Here is a 22,098-nt window from a genome sequence, read left to right on the forward strand (position 1 = left end):
AAATTACCTGATTTGGGTTGCGGCTGCGCCACAACGCTTCTCAGAGGTACGGAGGCGAACAGTGACCTAGGGTTTTGGGCGTCTACAGAAACACGAGGCGAATGAAGCCGATGACACGGCATGAAATACACAATACACGCACCTCTTGGAAAAAGATACCCACGATTTCTCCAGTCCACCTCGACCGTGTTCAACACCAAGTAGAATGTCGGAGCCAAACATAAGCACCACACCCCAGCGAGAGTTTAAAGGTCATGGAGATCGCGTACAGGCAGTCGCAGTTTTTCCTGACAAAAGACGAATGGTCACGGCCTCGTGGGACCACACGCTTCGTATATGGGACTTGAAGAAAGGTGTTATGTTGAAGAAGATGGAGTGGCATAGCAGTTGGATATCGGCATTGGCGGTATCACGAGATGGGCAATTGATAGCAAGCGGTGATCAGAACGGAGTGGTCACCGTCTGGAATGGAGAAACAGGTGGGCAACTCACTGGAAACATCGAAAACTATGTCAGGTATGGCACCCACCTCAATCGGATCTTTTCACTGGACTTTTCTCCTGATGGAAAAGTGCTGGCCACTGGTTCATCAGACAAAACGTTGAAGCTGTGGTGCACCGAAACCTGGGAAGTGCTACAGGTAATCCACTTTAGGAGCGAGGTCGACCATGTTCGGTATTCGCCATCTGGAGAACTTCTTGCCATCGGAACATCATGGGATACCGAAATTTATAATTCAAGCACCAGGGAATATGTCACAAAACTGTTGAGCGGTTTCGCGGCGATCACGTGGACGCCAGATGGCACGCGCCTTCTTTCATCAGGCACTGATAAAGCCATAGTAGAGTGGGATACATTGACCTGGCAGCAGGTCGGTGATCCCTGGACAACGGGCCACACCGATTATATCGAGGCCCTCGCCGTTGATCCTAATAGCACACTTGTTGCTTCCGGTGCATCTGACAGCATCCGTCTCTGGCGGCTGTCAGATCGACAACCCGTTGCCATCTTCCAGCAATCATCAGCGTCCCTCACTTTCTCCGTAGACGGCAAACACATTCTCAGTGGAAGTTATTACACTGACAATAACACGCTCACAAAGTGGGCAGTAGATCCCAAAGATGCTTTGCAGGAGGAAGGTGCTACTTACATAAATGAAGCTATCTTGTTGCTTTTGATTTTTATATCTCTGTTTTTATCTGGCTACCCCGAGTCTCCGGTTCATTTTCTGTCCCTTCATCGACCCATCTCGCACAAGGACGCTTTCCCAAAGGACCATCTAGATAATAAGATGCCAAACGATGTAAGTTATTCCTCATTCGCCTTTTTACACGTTAACATCCAATTTTATTCTAAGTCTCAAGTCTCTGATTCCAAGGCATGTTTCCGTCCTCGACTCTTCTAATGCAATTCGAACATTCTTCATGCCCAGATTCTCAATATCAATATGACCGCCGACGATGCATGCATTGCGGGGGATCTGTCTACCGCTGAACAACTGTTTACACGAGAAATCAACACTGATGCTAATAATTACGTCTCGTATGCCAACCGCTCATTCGTTATGGCACGAAAATGTGACTGGGACCATGCGCTTCAAGATGCAATCAAGGTGAGATGGACTGATATATTACGGTTCCCTTACAAAAGGCCAACTTCCCTCCGTCACATAGTCCATCAACATTCAGCCCTCATTGGTAGGCTATATCTCCAAGGGAATCGCCCTATACGGAAAACGCCACATCCAGGACGCGAAAATAGCATTTGATCTCGCGTCCGTCTTCACGAACGAAGATTCAAAGATAATGTTTCTCTTGATCAAGGCAACATTAGATTTTCTCTCGCGTAATCCGTATTTCAACTCGTTATTTTCAGGAGATCGCTTTTTTCAATGCGGACCAACACGAAGAATCAATCGTATTTGTGCGAGAGCTTGCTGCAATGTGTTTGAATCCCGACTCCCTTGCGTGCCGGGTTGTGGAAGTAAGTATTAGGTTCTTGATCAACCTTGTTACTGATCTCGTACATAAGGTATATCTGCATGTTCAACTCGGTATCAATGCCATGAATGACGCTCGTTACAACCACGCTGCTAACCACTTCACTGCTGCTGTCAAGTCCGATGCTCTCTCATCCACGTCGACCATTCATCCTGTATGCAAGGACTTTGTGGTGGTATGTTGATACGATTTATCCGAGCATGCTTGTCATGTCGAACTCCGTGCTTTGCGCAGCTCTTCGGATGGGACTTGAAGTCCTTGTGGCAAAATGCGCACCAGAAACGATGCGTTGCGCTCCATCAAGCAGGCAGGCTTGCCGAGGCCCTGAATTCATACCGAGACATGATGGATAAGATTGACAGGGATACGAGGGCTAGCTGCCTTGACTGGTCCAACGGCAAGTCTGGAGTTCATGACGTCATGCAAGCTACAATCCTCATCCGCATCTCACTCAGCTTTCAAGAAAGAATGTAGCAAGCTCTGCCTTGACAAGGGACATGCCGCCCTTGCTGCAAGCAACTATGACAGTGCGATTGACTTATACTCGGCGGTAATCAATGTAAATTCTGCATCTGACGCTGTCTTCGCAAGTCGCAGTAAGGCAAAGCTGAGGAAAATGCTATGGGACGAAGCACTTGTTGATGCACAGAAGGTGCGATGACACCTCAGGATGTTTTGCAATCAAATGCTGACTTTGGTATATATAAAGGTCATCCAACTCAACCCTTCGTCTTATGTTGGATACAAGTTGAAGCTCGCAGCGTTTGAAGGCGCACGACGGTATGATGATGCTATCGTGATCTTCCGAATGATGTTCGCCAAATTGGAAAGTGCAGATAATGTCGAACTACAAAGTAAGCCCTCAGTAGCACAATTATTTGAATGCTCAATCCGTCCCTTAGATCTTCGAAAGCGGTATGCCAGTCCCTCTGAATCAGAAGGTGTTATCCGAAGGGCCATTGACCAACAACTCCATACCGCCCCGCTTCGTCTGCTCAATACTGCTACTGGGCTCTTGTGTGACCGTGAAGCGCAGATAAGCGCCTTCAAAATGAGTGCGGAGCACAATCAACTTTGGTTGTCATGGTCTATGAAACGCGCAAACCTCCAAACGGAACACATCACAGAAGCGGTGGCGACTTACTTCCGTTGGGTCATGTTGTCCCATAGATGGGAAGGGAAGGAGCCGCTGTTACAGGACATCCATGGCAAGGTTGTATACAAGTTGAATTTTCCTGGTGGCATCGCAAAGTTGCGAAAGTTCTGTGAAATTGCTCGTGATGCAGGTTACCGCTGGGCATGGAGCGATACATGTTGCATCGACAAGACCAGCAACGTCGAGCTGCAACAATCGCTGAACTCCATGTTCGTCTGGTATCAACACTCAGCGCTTACGATTGTCTACCTTTCGGATGTTCTGCCTTCAATCAAGTCTGGCGGTCTAGAGATGAGTGAGTGGAACAGACGAGGATGGACCTTTCAGGAATTCCTTGCCTCCAAAATCGTCATCTTTTATCAGAAAGATTGGACCCCATATCTTAACGATCACTCTCCAAACCATAAAAAGTCATCCGCAATAATGGAAGAGTTGAAGGTCGCCACTGGCATTGATCGACAGGCCCTCATCAACTTCTCCCCAGGGATGAGTGGTGCACGAGAGAAACTTCAATGGGCGTCAAATCGTGTTACAACGGTTCAAGAAGACATCGCATACTCTTTGTTTGGCGTCTTTGGCGTCCGTCTACCTGTGGATTATGGCGAGAAGAAGGCAAACGCGATCGGGCGTCTCCTGCAGGAGATTGTTGCTCGGTCGGGCGACATTACTGCCCTCGATTGGGTCGGACAGTCATCCGAGTTCAATAGTTGTCTTCCTGCTGACATTACCTCATATGCTGCCGCACCATGCACCTTGCCATCTTTGTCTGAAACTGAAATTCAGATGGAGGTTTCTTTACTGCGACAAAATACTGTGGCTGTGGATTTGGCCTCAAAACTCTATGCCCTGCTGAAGAGCATGAGCGCTCCTCGCTTCGCCAACCGCAGACTGCATCTACCTTGCATCTCATTCCGTGTCGCGGAAATCAGGCGGAGGCGTGGTCCAGCCCAGGAGACTCATTTCATATATGGAGTCAAAGCAGATGGGCTTCAAGACCTGTTGATCACTACCGGCGAGACACTAACTCAGTTCTCGCGGGCAAAACCCTCTCGACAAACGTTCTTTCTTGTTCGTCCATGGGATCGTGATCTCCTCGAACAGCTCGACTTTATAGACGATGAAGGCAGTGTAGAGGGCTTGTCCGAGCCCAGATCTCAATCAGACGGCTCTGACGAGTTGCCCGGCAGTCCGCCTGTAGAAGAGGAGCATCACTTGCGAGCGTTGCGATTGATGGTTCACCTTGGTCAGCCTTTCGGCGCATTTTTGCTAGCGCAGCAGCGTATCGGAGAATACAAGAGGATTGCGTCGGACCATAACATCATTGCACAAATCAATGACATAGCTTCCGTTGACAACATGAACGTCAGTTCCATAGAGATACTATAGCTGTATTTATGTAAAGATAAAACCTCTCTGAGAGATACTCGTCAGAGCCCATCTCATGGTGAACAAAAATCAAACGTGTGCAAGTTTGGGACACGTACGATGGGGGCTTACAAAACCCCAGATCAACGCCATCAATGGTTGTCGCGTTGATCGACTCACTCTATCAACGTATGCTCATGGGTGTGAATACCCCGAACGTACACGTACCGGCGTACGTATCATTGACCTTGGACGTCAGTTGCTAGTTCATAATATCATTCCACAGAGAACAACAAGATCACCGCAGATATGAATTCTCTAAATTCCTCGCTATATAGAATTGTTGGTATGACATATCTTAATCAATACATATATCAGACGCTTCGACTGACCAACCTAACCAGGGGGGAGCAAACTAGCGTCCACAACACCAATCTCATCCGCCATATCATCAGACTTATCCGAGGAATGCGTGATGGGTGTCCGCGGCATCGCCATAAGACCTATAAACAGTCAACTCGACTCTCACGCACATCAAAAAAATAAAACTTACCAGTCCGAGCTGATTCCAAAATTCCAAAAGGTTTGAGCAAACTCAAAAACGCGACGACGCGGTTTGTTTTTGCCGTGAGCTCGACGATGACGCTATTCTCGCTCACATCGACGATCTTTGCTCCGAATTGGTTGGATAAGACGGAGATAGATTGGAGGTGCTGGTGTTTGATGCGTAGGGCCTCGGAGGGCGTTAATGGGGGTGGATTGTATGGCTCTGTGTGAGAGTTAGGGTGGGCACCACGCTCGAAATTGTGAGCGAGCGTCGTTTCCTTTTCAAGTTTGGTCTCCCGATGAGGTGGGTGGGGACCCCGCCTCGGTTCATGCGAGGGTCCACCTACGAGTTGATCCTCCAAGTACTCGGGACCAAGGATGGACACTTTTACGAGGAGCAATTCACGTGTAATAACACGAGTATTCGTATAGTCGAGAACAGCCCATACAGGCACCTATTCTGCGATGAAAAAAGCAAAAGAGCGCTGTACAAAATGACTTACGAGGTCCTCTAGCTGTCTCCTTGCCTGCTCCACAACACCATCCTGTCCGCTAAGGACGATGGACATCCGACTCAAATCCCGAATTTCAGTCCGACACACGACCAGAGAGTCGATGTTGAACCCGCGTGCAGCAAGGATACCAGACACGCGGGATAACACACCAGGTTCGTTTTGTACCAAGCAATTAAAAATATGTCTATATTAGACTCCGTTAGCAAAGTCGCAAAAGCTCGGTTTGCGAATAAAATACACTTTTTAAAAGGCTGCAGACTTGGAGGAGGGGTGTTATAGAGGATGTTCGTCACAGCCTCTTCTGCACTTTGAGATCTTGGAAGGTCTGTAGCAGGAAGAGGTGGTGGACGTGTCCGCTGTGCTCTTTTGTAGTCCAGCGCAGAGGTCGAGTCATCGATGGGGCGGGGTGGTTTTGGTGGATCTTCAGGTGAGCGAAGGCGCGTCGAAGTCGAGAAAAATCGAGAATTCGTTACGCGGGACGCGCAACGCGACCGGAATGCAAACATTGCTTCTTGGTGACCAGAAGAAGTTTGCTGGCAAACTGACTCATTCAGAAATCATCAAATCAAATCAAATTGCTTAGTAATATTTATGCTGGTTCCTCAGGGGGCTTGAGCGGGCAACCTTGCAGTCATAATTCGTCAACAAGAAAAATTTCGACCATACAGAGCGCCCCCTCGGGGATTGCACGTGAAAGTTCAAATTTCCAACAAACTACGTGGTATAACATTGAGGAGCCGTAATTAGTATGCAAGGGAATCCTAGTTTAGATGAAGCACTACACAAAAGTTGATCGACCAGCCAATAACCCGAAAGAAAAAATGGAAGTGAGTCACGGTTTTTCGTGACATATCTTCTCGTGCTTTAACTTCCCGTCTTTTCGCGTGAGGCTTTTGCCACAGTACGAACATTGGAAACGTGTCTTGACGTGAAGCGTGATGATATGACGAGGAATGCTAGCTGCTTGCATGCTACACATGCATCCAGGCCACAGACAACTGATGACTTCAAAACGCTTCGCACGTAGCGCGTGGGTGGTGCGCAAGTGCGCTGTGATGCGAGCTTCGTTGCACGGGATCAATGCATTGCAGCATGTTCCATCACTTGATAGCAGCGGGCAGCGGAATATTGTGTCATCCGACGCCCTATCTTCCTGATGCAGTTCAACAGAAAGAGGCACATGTAATTCTCGGGGTACTGAAGGAGATGGGGGACACAGGACGAACGGCGTGCACTGATGAGCGTCAATTGGCGTCGTCGTCCACTCGCTTTGAGTGGATTCAGCCATGTAGTTGTCAGATGTAGGGTATTCATGGCCCGCGAATAAAGAATGGCTGTACTGCCAATGATCGGGTGCTAACGGCGAGTTGCATGGGAAGTTTTCCGAAGGATAGCGGGACAAGGATTCCCAAGCCCTGGTGTCAATCAGGGGCGGCCCATTGAAATATTCCTGCGAACCTGCATGACTGTGCGCCATGTTCCTGAAACACACATGAGTGGCAAGGTCATTTAGTCGCGAGAAATACATACGTCGGCGCCGAATAGTCAAACCCTCGAGGTAGAGTTTGTGATTCACGGATGTCGGTGAACCGCCCATCATAAAAACTGGACACAGCATGAGGACTAGTACTCGTTGGTAGAAATGATAACCTCCTCACCTGACGTCAACGTGTGTGTCTTGCCCCAAGAGGTATGACGACGAAGACCGCGGTAATTGAGGCAATGTGTCCATATCTGAGAGAAAAGGCAGTGGAGGCTTCTTGAATATGGCGATTTTTGGAAACTGGACATGTCTTTATACCACTGAAGGCATCCAATCGGCGACCTTCTCCTAAGGAAACCGAGTTAGCTAAGACGGCAGCTAGTCTAAAACCTTCTGCGAAACGTACATGCAAAAAGTTTGTGCCGTACAGCGCTATGAGAGGGGCCAATGAGAATGACTGCCAATCAGCCAGGCGGTGATGGAACGACCGGGCATTAAGATGCGGTACGTGTGTACGCGCAGGCCTTCACGCGGCAGAGTATGTCATAGATAAACTTCGTCGGGCTACATATGCATAATACGGTAGCGAGGAATGAGAGAAATTCGTAACTGAGAGGAAAGGAACACATACTTGCTGCGGGCATGTGGGAATGTATGTCGGCAACCCCGAGTGGAGGAACATGAGTGATAGCTTCTCGCTTCTTGACCTGGAAGTTTTTCGGTCTGATGCTAGGGTAAAAGTGCTTGGGAGTTATTCCAGATCAGTAGAGACGCCATTTAAGGTACCGGCGGCCCCGATGGCTATCTAGGTTCCAAGACACTCATTAACATTCAACGTACAGTTGCCGCCATCCTGTCGGAACGCATGCCAAATGGGTGACCAAGTTCGTTTTCATTTCGAAGATCCGAGCGTAGGAAGATGTAAACAATGAGCGTACAGCTGTTACGATATAGAGTAACGGGCCATATACGAATTGATGATAGGTTGAAAGATTAACATTCAAGCCCTGTAGTCATTGGCACGTGACATAAGTAACGTCTGGGCGCTCCCGAGGGCTTCAAAAATACGAGGGTCGACTTGGGCTTGGATCGCTCGAGATTAGTATACCGCATGGTGACTGGTAGTAAGGATCACGATCTGGAGACGAAGATTCTCGAAAGAACTATGGCATTCCCTCATGCGCATTTCAGGGATAGTACAGGAATAAACGTGGCATTTGGACAGCCGAGCCTTAGTAGGGTCGTGTATGAGTCACTAGTACTGAACACATAACCTAAGAGAAACCACTGGCACGATTCCCTCAGGGCGATAGAATGAGTGAGAAGCTAACACGCTTAAAAGTCAAACATAAAACACCGTCAACTTGAAGCAAAACCGTCACAGCAGTAAAAAAGTAACTTGAAGGACTTTGTGCTCGCATAATTTTTTTCTGGCCTCATCCCGGGTCTGCGGCTGGGCTCTCAGGGCCTCAGGCTGGATCCAGGAAGAAGGCTCGGATCGCGAAAGATCACGGTTGCGATAAAACATATAACTCGGAGACCGCTGAACATTAATCGTGAACCTTCTCGAGCTCGGCCTCTGAGATCCGAGTCACATTATTTGAGCTGATAAGATATACATGTTAGTTTACATGTACGACCAGTAGATGGAGTGACCTACCCTCCATTCTCGCTTCACCGAAATGTCCATGACCATGACCCATCCTCGTTGTTGATATTTCGTGATGGATTTCTGATGTGATCAGAAGACTCTATGCAACGGCGTACCCCGAGGGGGGAACATCGACGCATCGTGTCCGGACTCCGCTTTTAATGTAGAATTTTCCATGGCAATCAATCTGGACTAGTCCGAATTCGAGTATCACTACTTGAAATTAACAGCACCCTGAAGGTTGACTGTGATTAGAGATTGATTTAGCAACGCAAAGGATTGTCTCTATGTAAATGCACAGTACGCAAAACCGTGAGTAGGGATTATCAGACAACTATGGATAATACACGAAATAATTGTACCAACTGAACGACCCACCACCATCATCTATCCAGCAACAGCCCTGACTTTCTCTTTGACATCCTCCGTCCGGCCGCTACCCCTTCCTTTCGCCCTCCCAAACACCACCACCTTCCCCGTCTCTCCCGCACGCCCAGCACGACCAGCACGATGCAAAAAATCAATCATATTCCTCGGTTCATCAACAATGAACACATGCTTGATCATCGGCGAAAAATCCAACCCGCGCGAAAGAAGCGAGGTCGTAACAAGCACATGAGGCGTCTGAGCCGGATCACACACACCGGGACCCGTCGCTACAGGCCCACCCGTCTTCAAGAACCCATCGAGATGGTGGTTCGACCCTCGTTTGCGTGCCTCTGCACCACCGGTGAGCGCGACACATTTGATCCCGCGGCTGTCGAGGAATGCGGCCAGTTGCTCGACTTTGCTGCGTTTGTTGCAGAAGACGAGGAGTTTGGACAGTTTGATGGGGCCGGGACTGGTCGCGGTCTTGGAGTGCACGAGAGCATCTTCGGCCCATACGCGACGGATGCGGCGCTCAATGTCTGCGTTTTTGTTCCCGCCTGTCCAAGACGTGTGCTCTGTGCGAAGGGTCGAAGGAAGGTGATGCAGCCGGGGAGATGCAAGGCGGGTGAGGGATGGGTGATAGTTTGAAAGATACGTAGCGAGAGATGTAGGAATTGTGGCGCTGGTAAGAAGCAAATTAAACGGGTAGGAAATTGTTGTGGTTGTCGCTTCTGAATCTGGAGTCGAGGATAGAGCCGAGGAAGGGATTACTGGAACAGGCGAACCACGCGCTGCAGCAATATCAGCTAGAAGCATGCGAGTAGATTCTTGGAAGTCCGGATCTGTACAATGTCAATAAACCTGTGCATAGCTTGAGTTAAACACGCACCGAACAGGACGTCTGCCTCATCTACAACCACCCACTGTACACTCTCCAAGCCCATCTCAGGTTCATCAACCCAGAACTCTCGTGGTGCCTCTTTGTTGCCCCCGTCTTCTTCCTTTAAATCTTCGTGCTCTTCGGACTTGGCTTTCCCTATCCTCATTGCTCGCTCTCTTGCTCGCTCCTCCCAGTTCCAGCCTCTCCCGCGCTCCATCTCGAGAAGCTTCATCGGTGTACCCACCAGAAGGTCTACCGGTCTTGACCCACGGGAAGATTTTGAGATGACGAACTCGGCGTCACTCGCAGCGCCAGCGTCCTCGAATTTTCCTTTCATCTTCGAGGCGGTTCCACTAGACTTGGCCGTACTGGGTGTGTTCGCCTTGCTAGCGCACATAACGCGCAACTTAATGACGTGAGACAACTTCTTCGCGAAGCCTGCAAGTTGGCGAGTGAGTTCATGCGTAGGCGCAAGTACGAGCGCACGTGGATTCAAAGGTTTGCGAGATGAATTGTGGGAAACGGCGTTGGACTGTTCGTGCTCCGTGCGTTTGAGATCCTGCAATACTGGGAGGAGGTATGCTATCGACTTTCCTGACCCTGTCTCGCTCGCAAGAAGAAATTCTTTGTACTTCTCGCCCTCCACGTGTTCCTTAAATAAATGTTTCATCGACGACGCTTGAATAGCAGTTGGCTTTGCTTCCTTTCCTAGTGTCTCTTGTAAGCTTTCCAACAGCCCAGGCATCAAGGGCGGAGAAGAGAATCGAGTGGGAAGGTCTTTACTCGAGGAGGAAGCCGGTGCAGCCAGATCAAATTCCTCTTCCAAGGGATTGACTTGAGGGACAGGAGGCTGACGTGCGACGGCCTTGCGCCTGTCTACTCGTTCCGAGTGAGCTTTGATGGCCCAGTTCTTGACCTGAGCATCAGCGTCCGCATCGTCGTTTGGTGTCCTGCGCCTTGGGATAGATCTCGGTTCCGAGGTTATCCGCCTAGGTGGGCTCGCACGTTGTTGCGGCGCGAGGCCTTCATGCGGGACGACATCACGCTTGAATTCTGGACGAGATGTTGCTATCTCGAGTTTTCCGAGCTTCTTTGCCTTGCCTGTTGGCTGGAGCGACTTCGCAAGACGGGTGCGTGGTGGCGAGGCTAGTAGAAGAAAGAAAATTAGTGTCTGATATCTAGGAGAATCGAAATTAGAGATAGAAGACTTACATGACTTGCCATTCGGTTTTTTGGATTTCTTGCGCAATTGAGATAGCACGATAGATGAGGTGTGGAACTGCGAGGAGGTAATTTCTGAGCTCCCGGGGCCAAGAAGCTGGCGTATGGCCAGCAACGACGCCATGTGGCTGAAAATCGAGAGTTGCGAGACGGCGTCGAAAAGAAAATACAACTGTCCAAAAGTGGATATAGCTCCTTGCATGGCGGAAGCGAGCAAAACCGAATTCAAAAGCACAATTTGAGCGTCCAACAAAGCCTCTAGATGCTAACCCGCATGGAGGCGGTGACAAGGATAAAATCAGATATCGAACAGCTTCAAGTCGCAACACGAGTCCTGGACGGTTTTCTCAATGCTACAGGATATATATAATAATCCGCTCCCTTTACGCAGAACTTCAGATGAAATAATTAATACTTTTCACCAGTTTCAAATATGATTCGTGTTAACAGCTTAGATGCAGCACTCGAGCTTCAAGTTCGCAAGTGCTGTAAGTCACAATGTATATAGCGTCAATCATTATAACAAGACCGCAAGAAGGACTACATCACTAGGTCGTCACGCACCTATCAATGAATTGTCGTGTCAAGGATCTCAGTTCACACCAAGGGTATCGTTTGATCGAAGGTCCGCTTCAGTAGTTAGGCCAGGGCGTCTGACATCTGCAAGAAAGAAACTATGCTCAGGCAGAAAGGGAAATCAGGCATATTGGCTATGGGCTCTGAGGCCGTAGTCTTTCGAAACATGGTCACGGTATTTCTCACCATTGTAAACAATTTGACGTACAATCACCATATAGATAGGCAAGTACGATAGCCATCGGAATGTGGTATAGATAAGTTTCATGACCATCTACCAGCTAAGTTATGCAATCGTGGCGACTAATACCATCTAGAGTGAAGCCCACTTAGTTTTCCACCAGGGATCATAAACCAATAAACCCCATGGATGATTGGGTGACTTCCTGTAGGCTCGAATAATCCGGAATAAACACGAATAGAATAAAAAAAACCCATTTAAGGAAGTCGTGCCGCGATGCCGCTGTTCATTTGAGTTGAATTTGCAAAAGATTATTTTCTTGACCCTCTTATAAACTCTAAATCTGTAGGGGGGGGGGGGCCCTTACAGAATAATCTGACGGATTATTTCTGTTTTAGGCCATTTTGGGCCACTAACGCCTCAGCTATCCGCTGACTAATCTACCACTTAGGACTCCTCGCCTCACTCGTCTTTAGCTTTGACAGCTGTTGCCTCATCATAATGTCTTCGACTATACAGTTTTTTAAGTGCGGTCCAATACCTATGCTCCTCAGTGAAAAAATACTGAAGTTTCAAGATTTGCAACAGCAGGACTGCACAATATGTATCACTGCGACCGGCCAGCCCAGGAGTTGAGCAATGCCGACTCCAATCTGCCTGTATCTGTCCAGTAACAGCCACCATCCATCTTTTAGGCTTCAGTTAAGTATCTTACTTCTCAATGTACATGTGTGTGCTAACATATTAATGCAACCATCACAGGTTTTTTTTGCTATCAATGACTTAGAACTTCGAGAATCGCCTGCACATCTGATGGCAGCAATTTGGGAGACATATAAAAGCACGAGGATAACAAGGTGATTCTCGCATCTTCTTCATCATTGAGCAATGCCATCTCTTCCATGTGTTCACCAGAGCATACTAGTTGTGATGAAGAAAAAATTCGGACATACACATTCTTTTATTCCAAATGTGTTACGGTTTAGTATTTTATACAGATTATCTTTTGCAAATGATTTTCAAAGTCTGTTATAAGATATTCTGCATTATTTAGCCTATGGGAAGTCACCCACTACCACAATGATGGATATCAGATCAGAATATAAGAAACATCTTCGACAAGTAAAACGTAGGCTATGGATTCAATCGTTAGGAAGATGTTGCGAAGGAAAAATGAATTCACCTGCCTCCGCGACACCCCTAATAAACACCCAGCCATGTACTATTGTAGTGTTCCTAAAAAGCCTTCATTCTTATAAGGTGTCATACTTACATTTACTCACTCAATTTCCTATTGTTTCCGTACCTACAGTATATAAGGACTCCTTTATTTTACTGTTAGGACAGTTGATCATTTCCACCCCCAAATATATTTACGTTCGGACTGTTCTATCTGTCTGAAATAAGTCTATTCTACAAAATCTCGACTCTACCATGTGTAACACTTTTCATAGCACCACAACTATGATCTACCTGAAACGTTCACTCTGTTGGAAACTATGTGCAGAAAAAGAGACAGGTATTCTGGCTGAAATCTATTCTGCGCTGTTAGTGAGCCTGGTATAATCCACGCACACAAGCAAGAGGTCCAGCATAGGTGAAATGTGACGAGGAGGTGCTACTAGCAAGCACTGCGAAAATACAATCATCAGTGCAAATAATTGATTTTGTCATTGATGTCCTTTGGACCTCAGAGATCATGGGCATAAAGAGTCAAAACACATCATGAACATGATGTGCAGACTCTTTATACTAGTCTACAGCAAGTCGAAGGTGAGACCTTGGACTTGAAAGCTCTTGTACCGTGAAAGATCCATCAGATGTTATACATTCACTTGATGTCTCAGAAGGGTCGAGGACTGGGTCCGTGATTGATAACACACCATTCTTGAACACTATGGTGGAGGATTGCAACAATGATGGGCATGGGAAGGTGATAGGCGAACAAGATTGACTGAAGTTGGGGATGCCTGAAAAAATAAAGATGGGCGAGGAGCAAAGCACTGGAAGCAATGCTGGCAGCTTTGAAATCAGGATTTGGAAAAAAAGGTCTCGATGGACAGAAACTCCTTCATGAAGAGCGAATTAGAGACGGGAGAAAACAAAATTCGGTTGCATCTGGTGCATAGGCAGATCTTGGGAATCGTTGACAAGATGAGGAGATGCTGTTATTACAGTGAGCTATGCTCTTGGACAAGTTACATGATGAAGTGTTGGAGAAACAGCTTGAAATGAATATATTCATGCGGCAATCTGTGCAAATAGATAGCTTTCAGTCAAACTTGAAGGCTGGGAAGTAGAAAATGCACTATCGCCATTGGATGGGAGGGGATATGCTCTGGAAACTGTGGAGACAAAGTCAAACACATGTACCCAGTGCAATCAAGGAAGGCAGTTATGACTGATAGATAGCATTCTTGCCGGAACGGTGATGGCTAACTGTCTTTGTGTCTATGGAACTGAAGTAGGTTAGGGTGGTGAAGCAGCATAAAAGCGCACAATACATGCACCTGTCAGATAAAGACCCAGTGTCAACCGTGCCCAACACTATCAATCTCCAGTAAAATGTCGGACCTCCGAGTCATTCCAAGCACCAGACCCATTCAAACTTTTGAAGAGGAGACCGTAAGGACAGCCATAGTCTTCCCCAATAAGCGATGAATGGTTATAGGCTCGAAGGACCAGATACTTTATCTTTGGACTTGGAGACAGGTGTTGTGTTGAAGAAGATGGAAGAGCATAGTGATTGAGTGTTCAAGTTGGCATTGGCAGTATCACAAGATGGTCAAATAATAGTAAGCGGTTTGGTTGGGGTTTGGTGCACTCAAACGTGGCGGATGCAAGGAGATTTAATCCAGAGTAGTTCTTGGGTCAGTTGCGCTCAATATTCACCTTCTGGTGAACTGGCCCAAGTCTGGCCCTCTAGGCATACTGTTCAGAATGAGTTACTGTTTAGCATCGAAACATCTCTCCACTTGCCATATCGGGAGAGCTATTACGCAGCAATCATACTTCAGATTTATGATGGTTATTGCAGAAGAACATGCAAGTTATCATATTCTATTATGACCACGAGATGAACTAAAAATGTGGTATATACTGGGTCCAGGTTACTGTGTCATGTATGCCAGGAGGCAGCGACAGCCTTAAGCTCTGTATCGTATAGCCGAATAATATAACCCGTAAAACAAAATACAGGACAACACTTAATGCTCCAAGAAAAGCAAGAAACAAAATTTTCTTGCTACCATCTTGTGCACTGACACTGTCGCCCTTCCACATGTTACACCCTACAGAAAGGAGCAAAATAAGCGGTGCACATGTTAGCATAAGGCTAACCCAACGGTAAACATGCTGGAATTCAAAAGAGTACATCCAGCCCAGATAACAATGTATGGCTCCAAACAATATCCCACTGGAACATCCAACAAGAAGTGCGAGCCAAACATCATCAGGAAAAAACAAATTTTGTGGTAGCCCTGGAGAGAGCTATGTAGCACTACATAGCTACCATAGTTCTATGTACCTGATGTAGCCGTGACTCAGACTATATAGATCTACAGCGGGCTACAGCAGACTACAGCAGGCTACAGCAGACACTTGGAGGCACAATAGTCAAATTAAAGTCTATAGTCAATAGTAGCTGAGTAGCAACAAAACTAATCAATAGCGGACATGCAGAATGTATCAAGGTCAATAAAGGTATTTAAGTAAAAATCACTTGCGGACTCATAGACATTTGCGCTAGTCCATTTACGGTCAACAGCTTGTCCCATCTTCGGAATAAGATGGCAAGGACGAGCGATTTCGTCGATGTGTATCACCGCTGCATTCCGGTGCAGCCGACGAGTTGAACACGACAATTGGTGCAGGCCAGATGAGTGGTCCGGCTCCCTGAGTGGTGTGAACCACTCAATGTAAGCCAAGGCTTGCAAGTAGGTCCCAAATTGACATGGCAGAGTGAAAATAATGTGAACCTGTCCCACTCGCATACCTAGTAAGATATCAACATGAATTTTTTGACAGCTCAACTAATAGTTACTCACCTTCTAAAGTGCGTGGCTGAACGCCATTGCTTGTCAGGGCCATATCAAACTTAGCGGGAGATCCAGGCTTGTGTCCACGTCCAGGAAGCACTTCAGGTGTTGTCTTAATAACCGAGGGTCTTATATAAAGTCGTGTAAATGTAATGACACCACAATTACACTTTGGATAAGACTGCTTGCCAGTCCTCGATTAACACGGTCTACGACTTTTCCTATTTCGTGGTAGATAACGTGTGAGTTCTTGGGAGGCTCGCTAAACTAATCTTTTTATAAAGATCAACCTAGCTGGAGCTTTACTTTTTTTTATTGAAACTCAAATCTCTTGTCTAGGAATAAGCTTCTAGACACGTAATTTGGTTTCTGGAATGTATTTGCCTAGGAAATCTCCTTCTAGGCTCTGGACTTGGATACTGGAACTAGTGAGATGTGGTCTCAAATATACGAAATATGACCAAGATCGCTTGGTCTATGGACACCTGACTGTGAGACAAATGATCTCAAATATACAATATATGTTCAAGATCGCTTGAACAAAGGGGACTATAACTTGACCAAGATCGCTTGGTCTATGGGACAACTAGTGAGACGTGGTCTCAACAATATGATAGATGACTAAGATCGCTTAGTCAAAGGGCACAGAGCAATGAGACAAAGGGGTCTCAAAGACAATATATGTGACCAAGAATGCTTGGTCTATAGCACTAAATAAGTTTCTAAGGTAAGAAACTTATAATCTCAAGGGAATTCTTTTCCCTGCACTTGTCTCACTTCAAAGGGACTAACTTTGCAAGTGAAATATCTGATAGGCAGATTGCTACAAATGGGAGATCATATTTTTTTGGGGGGAGAATGGGCTCTCCTTATATACATTTTGTGTGGGAAAGTAACCTAGGTTCACAAACAATAAAAAATAAGGAGGACCAATCAAAATATTGGGTCAAACCCAATAAAAGAATAAAATACAAGTGAAAGATGGAGCTATGACATCATTGTGGAGCAGAACATTCTGGAATGTGGAGTAATGACATCATAATGACATCAAGAGTGACATCATTGTGGAGCAAAAGATTCCAGAACCTTCCATGAGTGAGTCAGAGTGAGTCATTGTGGAGCAGAATATTCTAGAAGGAAATGACATCATGAATGATGTCATTGTAGAGTAGAATAATCTAGAGCTTGATGACATAATATCTTTCAACAGAATACCTGCAGGAGTATCTGTGGAATCTTATGACATCATAATGACATCATACCCTATGGGTACAATTTTATGAAGTGTCAGGTGAGTCAAAGCATCCTAATGAAAAAGTAAAGTAAAGAAACACTAGAGAAAAGTAGGTAGCAAAAATAAGACAGTTGGCAGGAATTGAAACACGGTCTTTTTTGGATAGGTTTTTTATTGGCTTTGTACTTTTCTCTATGGTTTTCTCTAGCCAAAGTGAATAAGCCAAAGGCAAGGCTATACCTTAACCTTCATTTCCCTTCTCACATCAACTAGGTCTAAATGTGATTCCCATCTCACATTAGACTTTTTCCGTCAAAACGTATTCAGATCATGAAACTTGGGGAAAACTGGAAATATGGACCATGGTTTGAAACCAAGGTATGGGTTGACTAGTCTGAGGACTAAGCTAGCAGACTTTATCTTTTGAGGGTCACCTAGTATTCATGTCCATGCATGATTCCCACATCATGCAGGACAGCGTGGCTCTAACACGCCACTGCCTCGGTGACTCACTGATGAGTGGATTAGGTGGAGCAGTGATTACTACCTGTCGAAAAATGTCAAAACGGTCTTGCAGACCAGGGGTAATGATAGTGTGTGGCATGTGGTTGCGCAGAAACAACTTAAGGGCTGGGAGGAACATGGACGCACCATGTGCAGTGACGAGGTGCTGAACCGAACACTGAGGATATGCAGGCATCTTAGCGAGAAAATGGACCATTCGTTGCTCAGGGAGGATGGGAAGTGTATTGACAGGGACAGTGTCTGGCCCTTCCATCTCTGAGTCCAAGTCTGAGTCATATCCGTGGTCACAAGTGAAATTGGTTGGTGCCGACTGAGACTGTTCCAACAGCCAGTTGAGGTAGGAACCACACAGGAAGACTGCCTCCTGGCGCTGGAGCCATAAGGCCATTTGTTCTTCATAGTCACGCTTGTTACTGGCACGATATGCTTCTTTGGCAAAGTCGATGTGCAATCGTTCAGCAAGTTCACTGTTAAAGCCGTCTGTAGCACCAAACAATAGGATAGACTGAACATAGTGAGAGAGCTGATGTAATTTGGGAATATTAAAATGCTCGCGAATATCGAGTTGCTGCAGGACGTCCTTGTTGGCGTGAAATATCGCCAGAGCGCTTTCCAGGCCATTGAGGGATTCAGTTGAGTGAACTCGAAGCTGAGCATAGTATGAAAAATCTAGAATTGCTCGTGCAACTACTAACACTTGGCTGGTAAGCAAACCAAAACAATCATGTCAGCACCAACCTCGTGCTTAGCAACAATTGAAGCTTACCTAGGGACAGTGTTACAAGAACATCTAGACGCTTGGGCCCCTACCATTTTTCTCCTAATCCTCCTAGTATCAGCCCTCGCGTCATACCCTTACCCTGACCTTACCCTTGTCATCCTTGTCATCCTCGCATTCCCTTTCGCTCTCTACCTATCGCTGCAGCAAAGCCAGTACATTTGGCCGGACCCTTTCGCTGACGAAGCATACCCATGCTCTGTTCCACCACCTGACTGATCCTGTGGACAGTCCCCTTTATCCTTACCGTCCGGACGGTAACCTATGATACGATGCACAACGCATCCCCTTTGCCCTGTTCCCTTTCTTGATCTCTGACTCGGTACGCAGTCGCACATGCGACTTATACTTAGATCCGCAGCTGCACGATCGTGCCCCTGCGCGTTTCACTTCTTATTTTCGATCTTTGACTCACTTCCTTATCTAGCACGTTCTACCTTGACCGAACGTGCCTTCCTGTTATGGTTATACCCTTTACCGATTGCCTCTCCCGGTAGTACGAGTTATCACCCACTAATACACCTCCTGTCCTCTATATAAACTCGCTACCATGTACCATATTCCTTAACTTGAATCTACTTGGTTCTTGACCTCCTACTCTCACCAGAGTGATCCTTCTGCCTCGCCAGCAGTCTATATTCTATCTTCTTATCTGCTCTTCGCGGATAAGTCCATAGTCTCGATCTTTACTCATCGACTCCGTCGACGAGCAAAGCTCCTGTTAAACTAGTCGGACTTCTGTCCTTCTAATTAACGACGATCCTTACGATTAACCTTCGGGTGTCGTAAGCCTAGGCTGATATAGCTTATCGTCTCGCACCTGCGTGACATAAGCTACCCAATTTGGACATAGGCGTCAAATCGTACTTGCTGAAGACCCGCCAAGTACGACCCCTAACCTTGGGCTAGCCCAAGGACGTCCTCGACCGTTGACGACACAAGCTCTGTTTGAGCGTCGCCAACAGATACCATCCAAGTCGTAACAGACAGCGCCAGCAAGTAGCCCAACAAATACACGCTGCATCTCTTTGTGTTCTGTCCCCGTCCACTGCTTTACCATAGATATTCCCTTCTTGAAATGCCGAAGACCGGGATAATCAGGCATCACTTTGAACCGTGTGTCCATTTCTTCTTCGCCAACAATATCAAGGCACCACTTAACTAAATGGTCCTTGAAGATGCCTTTGTGGAGTTGGTGTAGGAGGTCGGGTGTAAAGGCCAGGAAGATGTTAGAGTGGGGGAGATTAGCCCAAAACGGAGCATAGACAGTGCATAGTCCAAATTCCTCAAATTCAGCAGGATGGTGACCAGTCTTTCGCTTCTCTAATATCCCCTTTATCACTGCAGGATCCCGCATCAGCAAATCCAGTGGATCACCTCTTTCATCCACCGCAACTACACATTTCGGACAGCGGTTTTCCTTGCAACATGCAACCAGACACTGCTCTGGAAAGTCCACTACATACGCAGCAAGGATCGGATACACTCGATGGATCAACAAATCAGTGCACACCATTTCAACACCGTCTTCACCTGCAGCAACAAGGGGTTGAAGGAGGAGGGACATGCAATGATGGAATAGTCAGTGGTTGGCAAGGGAGCGTTCATCAGGTGTAAAGCAGTCAAGCTTTCCTGAAGGTAGGTAACCAATCAGGACTGTCGCTCGTGCTGATGTTTGCTGCCATTTTTCTTTAGCAATGTTTCCAATAGAGAGGTACACAGGATATGCCATTTTGTCGCCTCAGAATTGCGACAGACTCGTTTTGTCTGTTGCAAGAATAATTGGCGCGATGGTTGCTCCTTCCGGCACCTTTTTCTGGACAACACAGGTCAGTGCTTGTCATTTTTGATGTTTTTTTGGTATGGTGCTTACTTGCATGTCACACCACCAATCTGCAGTCCACATATCATCTATCACTCGGTGGAGTCCTGCAGAGTCCATGTATGCGCAAGCAGGTGTGTACACCATTTGATCCTTGAACAAAGGATTTCCGATCAAGTCTTTGATGCACTCTACAGGATTGCGCATCCACAGTTCAACATCTTCGTGCAACGGTTTGCCTTTTTCGTCTGTTCTATTTCCCTGAACACTAATCTTCTTACAGCTCCAGGTGGCTCCATGCAGGAGTTCATCAACCTTCTTGAGGAATGATCGGTTGTTGTGGAATGAAGGTTGCATTTGGTTTCGTGTCTATCACGCTGGTCAGTACAATGTTTTTGGTGCTTGATGCCAAACTTACAATTGGTAACTTTAGAAATTCATTGGTTCGAGTCTGTCCAAGGCTTTTTACAAGCCACTCGGCGAGACCCCACTCTTCCCTGGCAGCTAAAGTCAGGCAGAGGCTATAAACACAATAGGGTACGTACTCGTCACAAAATGGAGCCCACTCGTCCTCACCCATGCCTTCCTTGTACTTCTGGTACCTTTCAAATTCAGTTTCCCCTTCCTGCAGTGCCCATCCACCATCAGAACATTGCTTGAAATAGCGCCCACCACCTTCCACTACCTCACCTTCATCAGCAACATCCTCGACTGTCACACGCCGACTTTTTGGTGCCGGTGGATTATGTTCATCAGCCTTGAAAGAGTTGAAAGAGTTGGACCGTGAGCGGCGAAGTGGGGAAAATGAGTGGCCAGCATCATGGTTCTCCATAGAAGGTGCATTGTCTTCCAAGTCTTTTTCTTCAATCATTAACTCCCATGCCCTTCTGCATTTAGGCCAGTTAGCTATGTTTCTCTTGATGCCCCCCTCGTAGGGAACTCCTTGCCACAAAATGCACAGCAGTGTGACATAGTAGGTGAGTATAAGTTTGCACTGGTCTTGTGTGACTTGTCTCATTGTATGCCCATTTTTTTTCAATGGCCTGGTCTAGACTTAAACTGGGCGCAGTTACCGGGCCGCGCCACCACTTGATCCAGCACCACACCACACAACCCTGATTTTGGAAAGTACGGCAAGTCTTGGCTAGTTTTGTTGCTTGGGAGGACGATCCATGAGGTGCGCAGCTTGTTTTGTTGATTGGGAGGGGTGTGCTTACCCTGATCTTGCAACCAGATGTGCCCTCACAAAGTGCAAGTCCCAGTCTTGCCACCAGACACACCCTCACAAACCTATGGATTACGGCCTCGTTTAGACTCGATCTGTATGCCAAAGTTACAGCCTCGTTTAGACTCAATCCATGCGCCAAGTCGCAATCAGGTACAGTTTTTTTTTGAGGATGATCCATGAGGTGTGCTTACCCTGGCTACTTACCTGCCTGGTTCCCAACACAGTGTATCTTCCTCGTCTAGCGAGAACAAGATCGAGAGAGCAAATGACCAATTCTAGTATGTTAAATTCTTGTCTCTGATACTAGCTAATTTGATGTGCTACGTTAGTTTGGAAATACCATGGGCAGCCAGAAGTACCTCTAAAAGCTGTGCCTGTTTGGCTTCTCGCACTGTTTCACCTCGCATCCCAGCGCTCAACGACGAGCCTTTGTATGCTCGCTTGTAAGATACTAATAGCTGGGCCTGGTGCTACTTCTAACAGTTGCAGTTTTTTTGCTTGCTCGCAGGCCTTCACTTCTGCCTCCCAACG

The 22,098-nt window shown here is 46.8% G+C and overlaps 6 protein-coding genes across 6 annotated transcripts; 1 reads left to right on the forward strand and 5 right to left on the reverse strand.

The window, feature by feature from the left end:
- Window positions 1-205: 205 nt before the first annotated feature.
- EDB93DRAFT_1256628 (uncharacterized protein) lies at window positions 206-4,542 on the forward strand (the record flags this gene model as incomplete). The annotated part of the gene is made up of 9 exons (XM_041453976.1): window positions 206-1,303; window positions 1,433-1,612; window positions 1,674-1,778; window positions 1,834-1,983; window positions 2,032-2,175; window positions 2,235-2,408; window positions 2,464-2,652; window positions 2,710-2,854; window positions 2,903-4,542. 9 exons carry the CDS (start codon window positions 206-208, stop codon window positions 4,540-4,542), a joined length of 3,825 nt encoding a protein of 1,274 aa, XP_041301400.1.
- Window positions 4,543-4,636: 94 nt separating this feature from the next.
- Window positions 4,637-6,109, reverse strand: EDB93DRAFT_1184396 (small subunit of acetolactate synthase-domain-containing protein). Its single transcript, XM_041450758.1, has 4 exons — window positions 5,823-6,109; window positions 5,571-5,766; window positions 5,075-5,522; window positions 4,637-5,024 (listed from the first exon to the last, which is right to left on the reverse strand). Exons 1-4 carry the CDS (start codon window positions 6,086-6,088, stop codon window positions 4,918-4,920), a joined length of 1,017 nt encoding a protein of 338 aa, XP_041301401.1. The 5' UTR covers window positions 6,089-6,109; the 3' UTR covers window positions 4,637-4,917.
- Window positions 6,110-6,371: 262 nt separating this feature from the next.
- Window positions 6,372-7,543, reverse strand: EDB93DRAFT_169069 (uncharacterized protein). The gene is made up of 4 exons (XM_041455574.1): window positions 7,472-7,543; window positions 7,241-7,413; window positions 7,113-7,187; window positions 6,372-7,063 (listed from the first exon to the last, which is right to left on the reverse strand). The coding sequence occupies exons 2-4, from the start codon at window positions 7,312-7,314 to the stop codon at window positions 6,415-6,417; spliced, it is 798 nt and encodes a 265-aa protein (XP_041301402.1). The 5' UTR covers window positions 7,315-7,413; window positions 7,472-7,543; the 3' UTR covers window positions 6,372-6,414.
- A 1,390-nt stretch (window positions 7,544-8,933) lies between these two features.
- EDB93DRAFT_1184401 (P-loop containing nucleoside triphosphate hydrolase protein) lies at window positions 8,934-11,634 on the reverse strand. Its single transcript, XM_041450759.1, has 3 exons — window positions 11,178-11,634; window positions 9,975-11,111; window positions 8,934-9,927 (listed from the first exon to the last, which is right to left on the reverse strand). Exons 1-3 carry the CDS (start codon window positions 11,386-11,388, stop codon window positions 9,104-9,106), a joined length of 2,172 nt encoding a protein of 723 aa, XP_041301403.1. The 5' UTR covers window positions 11,389-11,634; the 3' UTR covers window positions 8,934-9,103.
- A 4,157-nt stretch (window positions 11,635-15,791) lies between these two features.
- EDB93DRAFT_1068962 (uncharacterized protein) lies at window positions 15,792-19,751 on the reverse strand (the record flags this gene model as incomplete). Its single annotated transcript, XM_041444942.1, has 5 exons — window positions 15,792-15,937; window positions 15,990-16,108; window positions 17,712-17,941; window positions 17,975-18,429; window positions 19,487-19,751. Coding segments are annotated over 5 exons (1,215 nt in total), but the record flags the coding sequence as incomplete, so codon positions are not given.
- A 606-nt stretch (window positions 19,752-20,357) lies between these two features.
- On the reverse strand, window positions 20,358-20,919 carry EDB93DRAFT_1095927 (uncharacterized protein; the record flags this gene model as incomplete). The annotated part of the gene is made up of 2 exons (XM_041446744.1): window positions 20,358-20,708; window positions 20,758-20,919. The coding sequence occupies 2 exons, from the start codon at window positions 20,917-20,919 to the stop codon at window positions 20,358-20,360; spliced, it is 513 nt and encodes a 170-aa protein (XP_041301405.1).
- Between the last annotated feature and the right edge of the window lie 1,179 nt (window positions 20,920-22,098).

This window comes from Suillus bovinus, assembly GCF_016758785.1.
Source record: "Suillus bovinus strain UH-Sbo-P2 chromosome Unknown EDB93scaffold_130, whole genome shotgun sequence".
In the NCBI taxonomy this organism is placed as follows: Eukaryota; Fungi; Basidiomycota; class Agaricomycetes; order Boletales; family Suillaceae; genus Suillus; species Suillus bovinus.